The sequence below is a fragment of the Rhinoderma darwinii genome, chromosome 2 (assembly GCF_050947455.1).
Source record: "Rhinoderma darwinii isolate aRhiDar2 chromosome 2, aRhiDar2.hap1, whole genome shotgun sequence".
NCBI classification, from domain to species: domain Eukaryota; kingdom Metazoa; phylum Chordata; class Amphibia; order Anura; family Rhinodermatidae; genus Rhinoderma; species Rhinoderma darwinii.
The window spans coordinates 84,826,787-84,841,891 of record NC_134688.1 but is presented as its reverse complement, the minus strand read 5'-3'; the positions used below and the strand labels follow the sequence as shown (position 1 = coordinate 84,841,891).

The window sequence follows — 15,105 nt, the reverse complement described above, 5'->3', positions numbered from 1 at the left end:
AGGAAAGGCTTCTTTCTGCTCCTCTGCCATAAAGTCCAGATTGGTGGAGTGCTGCAGTGATGGTTGACCTTCTGGAAGTTTCTCTCATCTGCATACAGGATCTTTGGAGCTCAGCCAGAGTGACCATTGGGTTCTTTGTCACCTCTCTTACCAGGGCCCTTCTCCCCTGATTACTTCGTTTGGTGGGACGGCCAGCTCTAGGAAGAGTCCTGGTTGTTCTAAACTTTTTCCATTTAAGAATTATGGAGGCTACCGTTCTCTTGGGAACTTTTAGTGCAGCAGAATTTTTTTTGTACCCTTCTCCAGATTTGTCCCTCCTCACAATACTGTCTGAGCGCTACAGGCAGCTCTTTCCTTCTCATGGCTGGGTTTTTGCTCTGATATGCATTGTCAGCTGTAAGACCTTATATAGAAAGGGGTGTGTCTTTCCAAATCGTGGACCCCAATCAAGGTGTAGAAACACTTCAAAGATGATCTAGAGAAAAGAACTTCTAGCATTCTCTTTTTACTTTGTCATGTTGGGGCATTGAGTGCAGAATGATGGGGATTTTTTTTTATTTTATTTCAGTACAAGGCCTCAACATAACAAAATGTGAAAAAAGTGAAAGGGTCTGAAGACTTTCCAAATGCACTGTAGATTGTAAAATGATGTTCAAAGGTGAATATACCCTTTAAGCTGGGGCTAGACTTGGACTTTTATCGCTGACTGCAAAAAAAATTGCTGTCCATAGGAATGTATTAGTCTCTGGCTACACACAGAGTATTTATCTCAGTACAAAAAAATTGCTGTGATAAATTGCCGTCCATAGAAATGCATTAAGTATCTTGAAAACCTCTTCAAAATCAATCCTGACAAGTTGGTGGCTCTGAAATCCGAGCATGGAGTGATTAAAAACAAAAATGTTCGCAAATCGCTTGACTGGAGCTATTGTGAAGAGATTTTCAAACTACTCAATGTATTCCTATGGACAGCGGTTTATCACAGCGATTTTTTTGTGGTGAGATTCTGTCTAGCCAGAGCTTAAGGGTCAGTTCACACAGTTTTTTTTACACATTTTTTGACATGGAAACCGTGCCGGAAAATGGACGAAAAGGCCTCCCATTGATTTTAATGGGAGGCGGAGGCGATTTTTTCCCGCTCACGGGAAAAAGAAGGGACATGCCCTATCTTCGGGCGTTTATGCCTCTGACCTCCCATTGACATCAATGGGAGGCAGAGAAAGCGTATTTCGCTGCGTTTTTTTGCCTGCGGGCTCAATGGCCGCGGGCGAAAAACGCAGCGAAAATTGGCGTGCAGGCAGAGCAAAGTCTGATCAAAAATCCAAACTGAATTTTCAGGCAGATATTCTGCCTGCAAAAAACTCAGTGTGAACCCAGTTTAATGCATTCCCATAGACAGCAATTGTTTTGTATTGATAGATGTAAAGTCTAGGTCTAGCCCCAGTCTTAGGCCGGATTTACACGAGCGTGTGCGTTTTGCGCGCGCAAAAAAACGCTGCGTTTTGCGTGCGCAAAAGGCAATTGACAGCTCCGTGTGTCATCCGTGTATGATGCGCGGCTGCGTGATTTTCGCGCAGCCGCCATCATAGAGATGAGGTAGTCGACGCCCGTCACTGTCCAAGGTGCTGAAAGAGCTAACTGATCGGCAGTAACTCTTTCAGCACCCTCGACAGTGAATGCCGATCACAATATACACCAACCTGTGACTAAAAAAAGACGTTCAAACTTACCATGAACTGCCTGCTTCCTCCAGTCCGGTCTCCCGGCCGTTGCCTTGGTGACGCGTCCCACTCTTGTCATCCGGCCCCACCTCCCAGGATGACGCGGCAGGCCATGAGACCGCTGCAGCCTGTGATTGGCTGCAGCCTGTGCTTGGCCTGTGATTGGCTGCAGCTGTCACTTGGCCTGAATTGTCATCCCGGGAGGTCGGACTGGAGGAAGGAGCCGGGACTTATCGGTAAGTCCGAACTTCTGGTTTTTTTTTTACACGTATATGTATATTGTGATCGAAAGTCACTGTCCATGGTGCTGAAACAGTTTAAGTCTTTGAGCACCGTGGGCAGTGACTGTCTCCTGACGTCGCGTACCCGAACATTTTTTGCCGGGTTCGGTCAAAACGAGTTCGGCCGAACCCGGTGAAGTTCGGTGCGCTCATCTCTAATTTGACACTCCGTTTGGATGTTTGTAACCAGAAAAGCACGTGGTGCTTTTCTGTTTACATTCATCCTTTTGACAGCTCTTGCGTGATTTTCGCGCATGCAACGCAGGACCGTCCGTGTGGCATGCGTTGTTTTCACGCACCCATTGAAGTCAATGGGTGCGTGTTGCGTGAAAAACGCAAGAATATAGAACATGTCGTGAGTTTTACGCAACGCACTCACGCAGCGCAAAATTCACGCATCGTCTAAACAGCCCCATAGACTATTATAGGTGCGTACGACACGCGTGAAAAGCACGCGCGTCGCACGCGCGTATAATACGCTCGTGTAAATGAGGCCTTAAACAAATCTGTACGTTTTTGTCTGTGTAATGTTAATTGATAATATAAAACATAGTGTTGTGTAAAATATATTATTTGATACTATCAGCCCTTCCAATTCGGATATTTGTACAACACTACAGACTGAACACTACAGATGGTATACAATCATGCATACGTTCGTTCGTTCGTTCGTTCGTTCATTCGTTCGTTCGTTCGCAGCTGTCGCCTATAATACGTACGAATTTGACTATCAATTTTATCACATCTCACATATCTTGCAAGTGCTCTGGATCTTCCTTGCTTAGGTTGCCATGATATTGGCATGGCAATAGCGCAGAATTTTTCATGGTAACAAAAGTATTTTCTTAAGGCAGAGCCGTGTGCATGGAGCCTGTACAGAGGGATATGGAGTAATTGCGGCTCTGCACTACGAAGCTGTTGGCACTTGGCGTGCTGCTGTATGAAGCCTGTATATAGCACCATGTTATAGAAATATTCTCCCCTGGAAGCAATGAATATGTCCATTATATGGAATCCAATGACGCATGCCATATTGTTGTGTGCTTTAGCCCTGAAGCTCTCTATACACATTCATCACACATTGGCCGTACCCGCTGATTTCGTAAGTACCGACCAACCATCTGTTCGTTCAGCAGATGTCGAGGAATAAAAGGATCAGCGATGGCCCTCTCCCCATTGAGAACATATGCATGCTCGGCCGACCCGAGTGTTGCATGTGTATGGGAGGTCGAAAGGAATAGCTGACAGATATTGAAGGTTTTACCTTATCATTAGCAAAATGGATAAAAATGTGTTGACATGTTTAAATAGAACAGCATGTTGATAACATCTTGTTAATTGGGATTTATCTATCAATGTCTACAATGTATTTCTTATGCATTGTATATGTTTGACATTCATATGTCCCCACTACTGTAAATGCTACTTCATTTCCCCTAACTTTTGATCCCATTCATTCTTGTCCCAAATTCTTTACATCTCTTTGTTTTGTCTCTCCAGCACCAGTTCATGTTAATCTATGTATGGTGGCGAGGTTTTGAGGGGAGGGGGTTATTATCATTGGCACAGGGGGGCAGGCAGTGTTACTATGGAGATGAGCCACAAGATGGGTGTGGGATTAGTGTCCATCTGTCATTGTGCATGACCCCTCCTAATAGACCAGCATCACATTAGATCCCCCGCTGCTGGCACACAGGCACACATACTTGCACGCACACACTTAGCTCTCATCTGCACTAAATAATCTTCCCGAGGACATGTTGCAGATGGGACCTCATCTCCTGCCGGCTCCGTCTAATCAAGACTGAGATGAGTCATTTTATTAGAAGCTGTAAATAAACCTACGGAAAATTAATCACTAATGGCTTTGATTTGGGATTATTCCTGTGGACAAAGAAGAGATTTCTTTCATCAGGTTTACAAAGTGACTCATAATGAGGGACAGGACTTGTGGCTGCGGAGAGAATGGACACAACATCTAATAGTCACTGCTAAACAATATTCGTTTTTACACATACTGGGACCAACAGGGCAGATTTATCAATGTATTTACACCAGTTTTCCGCTGTATGTACATTAAAAAATATAGCACTGTGGGTGGCGCCACAGAGATGCATTTAGAGGCATTCAATTACACTGGGGAGAGACTGGCGCGCAGGACGTACTGTGCACCAATATTAATAAATCTTCTTCATTGTGTTCTACTAATATCCTCCAGCTACACACTATGGAAATATAAAAACTATGAGACAAAAGAAGAGAGAACACTGTCCTTAATCTAAGGCCGGATTCACTCGAGCGTGTTTGGTCCGTGATATACGGACCGTATGTCGGCAGTCTTTCCCGGATGAACACACTTCAGGGAGCTGGGCTTCTAGGGTCATAGTTATCCATTTTTTTTTATAAAGACTGGCATTTCATATGCCAGTCTTAATATAAAGAAAGTTGGAGTAAAATGCACCTAATTTATTAAGAGGCAGATGTCTCTTAATAAATTAGGCACATCTCTGGCCATCCATGCACCAGAAAGAGAAATTTGTGCCATTAAATTTGTGCTATAATTTATGACAGTTTCTGACGTAAATTATGAAACATTTGTTTGGCCATGGATGGACCGCTCACTTCCACTAAACTCTGCATACTTTTTAAGAACGGTGGAAACAGCACAAAAGGCAAAACATTTTCTGCAAATTGTGACATTTGTGCCATTTGTGACTTTTTATGCCAGAAAACTGCCGTAGAAAAGTTAATAAATTCTCCCCAATATGTGTAAAGTGTAAATTTTGTCCAGTGGACTCACCAGTTGCATGAACCAGCCAGTATCTGTAGAAACACAAATACAAAGTGCAAAGTCATGTAATGAAGACATCTGTAACCAAGTCAGGTTGTGTGTGGACCATGGTGGTTGCAGCTGTAATCAAATGATGTGACAACGCCCTTGAAGAAATGAGCTTTTAGGCTGGGACTAGACCTAGACTTTTCTTTTTTAGTGACCGTTAAATCACTGTCCATAGAAATGCATTAAGCTAAGGCCATTTATCTCACTACAACAAAATCGCTGTGATAAATCGCTGTCTATAAGAATGCATTGGGTAGCTTGAAAATCTCTCCAGTCAAGCGATTTGCTAGCCATTTTTTTTTTTACCGCTACATGCTGGGATTTAAGAGCTACAAAATTGTCAGGAAAAATTTCAAGCTACTCAATACATTCCTCAGGACAGTGGTTTTTCGCTCACTACGAAATAAATGTATCGTGTACGGACTCAATAGAAAGTCTATGAGCCCGTACTCCGATACATCGGCTTTCCGGAAAAAGCCAAACAGACACGAAGCAGCTCAGCGCTCCCTCGAGCGCTTCAGCTGCTTCGCTCTAGCTATTGGTGGGGGTCTCAGTGCTCGGACCCCCACCGATCTAAACTTCTGACATGTCACTATGGCTTAAAGTAAAGGTTTTCAGGAATTATAATCATACGAGACAAAGAAGTCCATGAAATGGGTGCAGCACGGGAGAAGTCCTGGAGGAGAGAGTGAGAGGTTGTGAGGACAGAGGATTATAGAGGTGGATCATTGGTTGAAGAAGGTTTATCGATGGAGATGAAGGTCAAAATATAAGATGGATCATGGCAAAGAGACTTTGTAGTAAGAGTTTTGAAGTTCATTCTACAAGAGAGAAGTGTAACCAGTGAAAGAAAAGTGTATAACTACTAAATAGAAATATAAACCTGGCTCCTACTTTCATGATGGACCATACCATGGACTTATACCAGTCAGTAGTGAGTTGCAATAATTTAGGAGAGAAATGATTTGGGGCTGGATTAGTGTTTTAGCAGTGTTAATGGTGAGGGATGGATGTTTGAGAAGTTCTTTAGGTGAAGTTGACAAGATTTGGCAATGAGGATGGAACATGAAGTAGATAGGACAGATCAGAGTCAAGTATAAGGGTATGTTCACACGCACTGTTTTCAGACGTAATTCGGGCGTTTTACGCCTCGAATTACGCCTGTAAAAACGGCTCCATTACGCCTACAAACATCTGCCCATTGCTTTCAATGGGTTTTACGGTGTTCTGTTCCCACGAGGCGTTATTTTATGCGTCAAAATACAGTGTGAAAAAAGACGCCCGCAAAAAAGAAGTGCATGTCACTTCTTGGGACGTTTTTGGAGCAGTTTTTCATTGACTCCATTGAAAAAGAGCTCCAAAAACTGCCGTAGAATACGCCGCGAAAAACACGAGTTGCTACAAAAACGTCTGAAAATCAGGAGCTGTTTTCGCCTGAAAACAACTCCGTATTTTCAGATGTTTTTGGTCACTGCGTGTGAACATACCCTTACTCCAGGACATCGGGTTTGGAGTCTAGGGAGGATGGTGGTGTTACACACAGAGATGTAAACATTAAGTTTAGGTCGTGAAGACATTGGCACAAACAGTAAGGGTATGTTCACACGCAGTAGCAAAATACGTCTGAAATTACGGAGCTGTTTTCACCTGAAAACAGCTCCTGATTTTCAGACATTTTTGTAACTACTCGCGTTTTTCGCTGCGTATTTTACGGACGTTATTGGAGCTGTTTTTCAACGGAGTCAATGAAAAACGTCTCCGAAAACGTCCCAAGAAGTGACATACACTTCTTTGACGCGGGCGTCTTTTTACGCACCGTCTTTTGACAGCGACGCGTAAAATTACACCTCGTGGGAACAAAACATCGTAAAACCCATTGAAAGCAATGGGCAGACGTTTGTAGACGTATTCGAGCTGTTTTTTCAGGCGTAATTCGAGGAGTAAAACGCCTGAATTACGTCTGAAAATAGGCCGTGTGAACATACCCAAAGAGCTCAGTTTTAGAAATATTAGGGTATGTTGACACGGCATGGACATTTTTTGGGCCGTAAATGCCCGAAAAACGGCAAAAAAATCGGAAGCAGAACTCCTCCAAAAATCTGCCCATTAATTTCAATGGGAAAAATGGCGTTCTGTTCCGACGTGCCATTTTTTACACGGCTGTTTTGAAAAACAGCCGCGTAAAAAAACAGGAAGTGCAGGTCACTTCTTGGGACGTTTTTGGAGCAGTTTTTCATAGACTCCATTGAAAACAGCTCCAAAAACGGCCGTAAAAAACGCAGCGAAAATCGCAAGTGGCTTAAAAAACTTCTGAAGATCAGGAGCTGTTTTCCCTTGAAAACAGCTCAGTATTTTCAGACGTTTTTGACTCAGCGTGTGAACATACCCTTACATTTGAGTTATAAAGAGGACATGAGAGAAGAAAGCCAACAGACACTGACTAAGGCCTCATGCACACGACCGTAGCCATGTGCACGGCCGTGATTTTTGGGTCGGCCAGCCACGGAGTGACAGCCGCGAGCCACCCGCAAGACGCGGGCCGTGCACATGGGTGCGGTCATTATTTTCAATGAGTCCGGTCCGCAGAACACGGCCGTAAAAAGACATGCCCGTTCTTTCTGCGGTGCGGGCTCCTGGGCCCTGCACGGACCGTGAAAACCACAGTCGTGTGCATGGCCCCATAGGAATGAATGGGGCCGCAATTCTCCCGTGGATTTTCGGGGGAATTGCGGCCGCAAAAGCACGTTCGTGTGCATGAGGCCTAACTGATACACATTTATCTTGTTCATTTAAAGGGGATTCACAGGTTTATTATAAGCCTTCTAATACAAAAATATTAAACCTTGTATTATCCTCACCTTGGTGCTACACTGATGACAATTCTGCAAAATGACATGATATTCATAGTGCCGTCACCTCAGCGCCAGTGATTGGCTGCCACAGTCACATGACATCATTATAGATGTCACTTCATCACGTAGGATTGTTAATACGAAATGATGTGGGAACAAGGATACATTAGGTCATTGTAAGGGCCTGTTCACATCACCGTTCATTTCCGTTCCGAGGTTCCATCGGAGGTTTCCGTCGGGTGAACCCCGCAATGGAAAGTGAAAGTGAAAGCACAGCTTTGCGAATCAATAGCGGAGTCGACTACGCTATTGATTCCGTCGAAAAACCGGAAACCAGCCGGAATGGTGACGAACGGAAACTATTAGCGACTGAAACGGAAGCTGTGCTGTCACTTTCACTTTCCGTTGCGGGGTTCACCCGACGGAAACCTCCGACGGAACCCCGGAACGGAAAGCGAACGGTGATGTGAACAGGCCCTAATAGACAGTTATAAAACCCAGAAAACCCTTTTAAGACACTATATGACTATCTGACATGCTGGACAATTTGAACAGATTGAATTAACATTGTCTATACTAAAGTCAAGAGGAAATCCGCAGCAGGATTAAAAAAATAAAAAAAACATGGCTGCTTTCTTCTAGAAACAGCTCCACGCCTGGCCATGGGTTGTGTCTGGTATTGCATTTCAGTGCTATTAAAGTAAATTGAACTAAAGTGCAACACCACACACAACCTGTAGACAAGTGTGGCACTGGTTTTGGAAGAAAGCAGCCATGTTTTTCTAGTCCTATACAACCCCTTTAAACACAGAGTCTTCTTATTTTGCATTTTGTCTATAACAGAAAATCCTCACACCTTAGCAAGGGGCACCATGAGACATCTTAAACCAAGTGATATAGCTGAGTCGTATTGTTAGCGGTAAAATAAGCAAGCACTGGAACTGGACTTCTCCTTCCCCAGCGCCCTGAAATAAATCTGTATACTCAATCTGTCTAAATGCACGTGTTTAAGAAAAAATCTTAAAGAAATAAGATTTGTTTGGCCCAGAATGTCCAATCTCCATTTCTCGTCTTTGAGACAGAATTGTAAGCAAGAAGTTATAATAATGCATTGCATTCATGGAAGATGATATGTAGCGGACAGCAGGGAGAAGACATGCCATGAAAACTCGAAAAGCTTAGTCCAGCTGGTCAGAGGAGTGTATTGCATGTGAATAGCGCAGGGGTCAGCAACCTTCGGCACTCCAACTGTTGTCAAACTACAACTCTCAACATGCCCTGACAGCCAAAGGCTTTATTATTCCAGCCAAAGGCTGTCAGGGCATGCTGGGAATTGTAGTTTCACAACGGCTGGAGTGCTGAAGGTTGCTAACCTCAAACCTTTTAGGCCACAGGGCAGTTTTATCGTTTTCTTTCTACTGTACTATTTTACCGCAGCACCCACATGTGCAATGTTAGTGAATAGGAATTTATGCACTCCCTTGGACACATTACATTAGTTAAATGTGCAGTTTTGAGCTGGTTTTATACCATTGCACTTGATTTTTAAGCTTTACCGTTCTCTACCGCTGCCATTTTTGTGCTATATTCTTCCCCTTTGGCCTTAATGTGGGAAATCACAACAGGAAAAATAGTCTTGTGCACACTATGAATGTGTATTTTATACGTGGTGTCGCAGATATTGCTTTCATTAGGCAACTTGTAGGAACCTTTTCTAGGACTGTTTCTTTAATTAAATATGCACACAGTAATCACCTAAAAACCACATGAACAACCTTTCAGATATTCTAATTTTGATGTGCGTGTGTATAAACATGTGTAGGGCCGATGACATATATTTTATAAAAAAACATTACATGCATATTCTTATCATTTTAATGTGGGTGAGTTTATGCTGATTCATTAAATATAATGATGGCCTGTACTGGGACAGCTGTTGTGCTGGACATTGAGTATAAGCACACAGCACCATCTACAGGCTCCTAGGTAGTACTGCATCTTAATAAAAGCATTCATCTCTACGTTTTTTGTTACTCTTGTTATTTCTTGCTGTCAATTAATTTTTTACAATTAATCAATACGATCAATAAAACCTGTTACATTCAATTAAACAATCAATATAGACCAATCTATAGAGCTATATTAAGAGGCTCATTGCAAAGCAAATTGAATAACTGGGCCTGTATTCATATTCGGTGTAAGGTATCTAAACTACTGTACCTGTTTTTTACACAGTGATCAGAATTACTCATACTTTTCTACATACTAGTAGACTGGGGGATCTATAGTTATACACTTTAGTAGTACTGTAATCATCACTTGGTTAACACATAAAATCATGATACACAAACCGCACTGTTGTCATAAATGTTGTAGTAAAATGTCTCTAAAATGACTTTTGTCTATCTCTCATCTCAAATATTGTCATTGCTATATGCATAAGGAAAGAGAGACGTTCAATGCCAGACTTTGCATGCCAACATTTCTGCCTGCATTTAGGGTAGAGGTTATGGGTAACATTAAAAGCAAGTAATAAATCCATATAGCAGCTGCATCTTCCCCGTCCCCGGGAGACCTGTCCTACTGACCCTGCACAAGAGAGAGAGAAGAATCATTGAGCGCATATCCTTTGTTACTCTAATGGGTTGTATGTCACACAAAGTCACTCTAAGCGCTCTGCAAGGATTTTCCCTGTAGCGTCTCCGCTGGTGAGATCATAAATGATAATCCATTTCACAACCTTGACTTATTGAACCACTTTCTCCTACAAGTTGTAACAAGAACTGATGTAGAGACGATAAACCACTGTCTGTCTAAAGACTCAGAAAGAAATTGTGTATGGTTGTCTATCATACAATTAGGGTGATCATTCTGTACAGGTAAATGAAAATTCCTTAAAAAAACAGAAAACAGTATGTGAAAATATAAGTCATTTAGTACTTGAAGTTATTGGAAACTGATCAGACAGCACAGAAAATGTTGTACTGACAGGACTCCATAGAGAATGAGCATTAGTCAATAAGGCATCTCACACGATAAAGATGCACTGCTTATCTTTCCTTTTAAATAAACCATACACATTACAAAATGTCTTATATGTTCACGCTCTAACCATCTTCTCATTTTTATGTTTGGTTGGATTGTCCTTTAAAACTAAAGGGCCTTTTACACTGGCCGACAATCGGCCGGTGCAGCGAATGCCGATCAACGCAACATCGTTGATCGCCGATCGTGTGCTCCTGTCACATGGAGCTATGGTTGGGGACGAGCGGTCGTTACTCCCATCGCTTATCCCCATACATTACCATCATGTCGGCAGCACGTCCACCTGTTTACACAGGGAGATGGGCTGCCGACAACGATAATATTTCGTTGACGGATTCAGGTCTCAGCACAAGATACAGCTGCTCTGTATACAGGATACAAAGCAGCTATATCTCAAAAAGGAAACATTTTTTTTTAATAAACTGTAATTACAAAGTTGCACCAATCACACTGGTAAACATTTTTACATATATATATATATATATATATATATATATATATATATATATATATATATATATATATATATAAGAAGTTTACAAAGGTGTACAAAGCCTGTAAGTAAGGATCAGTATTACCATTCTGTCTATATTAATAGTAGCATACTTTAACATGAGTGTCGACCTTAAGGAGACCATGAATCTTCTATTTTCCTTTGTTTTGTTTTTAGGTCCTTTGGTGTGGTGCTTTGGGAACTACTGACTGGGGAGATACCCTATAAAGATGTGGATTCCTCAGCTATTATTTGGGGTGTTGGCAGCAATAGTCTGCATCTTCCCGTACCATCAAGTTGTCCTGATGGATTTAAGCTTCTACTGCGACAGTGCTGGTTAGTGCTGGATTTGAAAAATTCCTTTTATTTATATATCCATATAGAATCTACTGTTCCTGAGGTTATTATGAACATATGAGTCCTGTCAATGTATAAATTGTTAAGGAACATAGCTTTTCACATAGAGAATTCTATGCCATCAATAAAACATTATCCGTACCCAAGGACATTAATTGTTACACAGTATGAATTAAGTTTTTTGCATTCATAACAATTACTACAATGCCCACAAACGGAATAAAGATTGTATGTGAGATCTATTCGGTCAGCTAGAGCTTAGTGGATCTTGTTTAACATGGCTTCGGGATCTTATTATGCATGGACAATGTTAGTACTTAATATCTGACATAAAGTAAGCGTAAATTGCTTAACTTTTGCAATCTACTCTCTTAGGAACAGCAAACCAAGGAATCGGCCTTCATTTAGGCAAATTCTGCTGCATCTAGATATTGCGTCTGCTGATGTTTTATCCACCCCACAGGAAACGTACTTCCAGTCACAGGTGAGCAAATAGTCCAAAGGGGCCCAATTGCATTGTAAGAACAAGGGTATCTTCAAGGTCAATGGTGACATACAATAGGAAGAGAGGCAGGGAAGATGCAAAGCTTTGTATGCGTTCTACCACTACATGGGGTATACTAGTCACCACAAAGTGCCCTGCTTTGCATACTAGCTCAATGGCCACCAGAATTTATATATAGTCTATATCAGTGATCCCCAACCAGTGGCTCGGATGACACATGTGGCTCTTGGGCACCCTGCATGTGGCAGCACTAAAAACTTTTTTGCACTAGAGGCACCAGGGATGTCATAACATTACTAGAACTTGGTACTAGGGTCAAAACCATATCACTGGCAGGTATTACTAGGGTACAAAGCCATATCACTACGCCATATTTGAAAGTGGTTTGTGACCTACAAAAGGTTGGGGACCACTGGTCTATATACTAGTCACCAAAATGTTCCCAGTTGTATAAAATACCCCCAAAAAGGTCCCTACTTGTCTTTCAGTCACTATTATGGCCTCTACTAAACATTTTATACATTTTTTCTTCCACGTCTAGAGGTAAACATTTTTTAACTTGCATCTGAAGAGCTGAAGAACCACCATTACACTTCCTAGTAATAGAGTCTGGATAAGAAAGCAATTTAAAAAATACTTCCCGGTCCTCTTTGAGATCCAGGGACCCATTTTTTAGGAGGTGACTTCCATTTTTCCCCTGAATAATTAAATAAGGTAATACTGGTGGTTGTCACAGATACTAACCTGGTCCTTAACATAGTTAAAGGCTCAGCACTTAAAGAGGCTGTCACCAGTTTATAAGTGCCCTATCTCCTACATAATGTGATCGGCGCTGTAATGTAGATAACAACAGTGGTTTTTATTTAGAAAAACAATCAATTTTGACCGAGTTATGACCTATTTTAGATTTATGTTAATGACTTTCTTAATGCCCAACTGAGCATTTTTTAGCTTTTGACCAAGTGGGCGTTGTAAAGAGAAGTGTATGATGCTGACCAATCAGCATCATACACTTCTGTCCATTCATGTACTCAGCACATAGTGATCTTGCAAGATCACGATGTGCTGTCACTTACTCACACATTAACTTTACTGAAGTGTCTTGAGAGTGAATTGACATCGCTTCCAGCCAGGACACGATGTCTATTCACTCTCAAGGGACTTCAGTAAAGTTAATGTGTGAGTAAGTGACAGCACATCGTGATCTCGCAAGATCACGATGTCTGAGTACATGAATGGAGAGAAGTGTATGACGCTGATTGGTCACTGATTGGTCAGCGTCATACACTTCTATGCTATGACCTATTTTAGATTTATGCTCATGACTTTCTTAATGCCCAACTGGGCTATTTTAGCTTTTGACCAAGTGGGCGTTGTAAAGGGAAGTGTATGACGCTGACCAATCAGTGACCAATCAGCATCATACACTTCTCTCCATTCAGGTACTCAGACATCGTGATCTTGCGAGATCACGATGTGCTGTCACTTACTCACACATTAACTTTACTGAAGTCCCTTGAGAGTGAATAGACATCGCTTCCAGCCAGGACGGGATGTCTATTCACAATCCCGACACTTCGGTAACGTTTGTGTGGGACTTAATGACAGCAAGCGTGATCTTGCAAGATCACGCTGTAAATGACAGCACAGCGAGATCTCGATGTGCTGTGTGAGTAAGTGACACACAAACGTTACCGAAGTGTCGGGATTGTGAATAGACATCGTGTCCTGGCTGGAAGCGATGTCTATTCACTCTCAAGACACTTCAGTAAAGTTAATGTGTGAGTAAGTGATAACACATCGTGATCTGGCAAGATCACTATGTGCTGAGTACATGAATGGACAGAAGTGTATGATGCTGATTGGTCAGCATCATACACTTCTCTTTACAACGCCCACTTAGTCAAAAGCTAAAAAAGCCCAGTTGGGCATTAAGAAAGTCATTAGCATAAATCTAAAATAGGTCATAACTTGGTCAAAATTGATTGTTTTTCTAAATAAAAAACACTGCTGTAATCTACATTACAGCGCCGATCACATTATGTCGGAGATAGGGCACTTATAATGTGGTGACAGAGCCTCTTTAGCAGAGTTTTACTAATCATACATATTCTAAATCTTAATTTACTCTGTGTCTAGTTGTAGATTTAGCAGGAGCATAATCCCAATCTAATCCAGTCCTTAATTTTAAATTAGAACATGATCATGCATTTTCTATATTTTACATTAATATTATTTCTTGTTGGAATTCTTAGGAATATTTAAATAACAAAATAGAAAAATAATTACTGCTGTGGTTTTTATGTTCACTGACAAATCTGAATATATTTTATATTCTCAATTGGAAAAAAATATTGATCTTGTTTTGTAAAGGTATCCGAATATTTATGACTCTACAGAGGCAAAAGTGAAGTTCCTGGACTCTAATACAAAATCTGTAACATGTGCTATTTCTGTGGCAGAGAGGACATTAGGCCCCTTTAGGCACCAGGGCCCATGTAGGGTATCAAACTCTGCACCCCATATTGTTACAACCTGGGCCTTAATTTAAAGTTTTTTTTACTGACAATGGAAATTCATATTTAAATGGGTAACTTTCCCATCAGGACAATGCATGTATATATGGCCTATTAGGGCATATGGACATCAAAGAGGAACCCTGCCGTTGAAAAGAGCCGCTCTTGCTCTAGACTCTGCAATGATTATCCATTCATTTCAATGGCCGCCATGTAATACTACTTTTCAGGATATGTGTAATCGCCAGAATGTGCCAAATGACTAATATAAATGTTGCGGTACAGTCACATGATTGCTGCAGCCATTCAGGATTCACATTATCTTGTATTGGAATGTGCCATGTGCCGGTATTGTGTCGTTGTAGTCAACTGCAATCAACTTTTTTAATGGAAGAAGCAGAGAAAGGAGTCAGATTTTTTTCCTAGAAACAGCACCACTCTTTTCCATAGGTTGTTTCTGGTATTGCAGCTCATACTTATTCACATGAACTGCAAT

The 15,105-nt window shown here is 41.5% G+C and overlaps 1 protein-coding gene across 2 annotated transcripts in view; it reads left to right on the top strand.

Annotated features, from left to right (window-relative positions):
• Positions 1-15,105, top strand: part of MAP3K12 (mitogen-activated protein kinase kinase kinase 12) — a 110,212-nt gene that overhangs the window by 77,803 nt on the left and 17,304 nt on the right. For both annotated transcript variants that reach the window (XM_075851861.1, XM_075851862.1), the window contains exons 6-7: positions 11,409-11,567; positions 11,964-12,072. In XM_075851861.1, the coding sequence (XP_075707976.1) occupies positions 11,409-11,567; positions 11,964-12,072 (268 nt within the window). The remainder of the gene's footprint in view (positions 1-11,408; positions 11,568-11,963; positions 12,073-15,105) is intronic.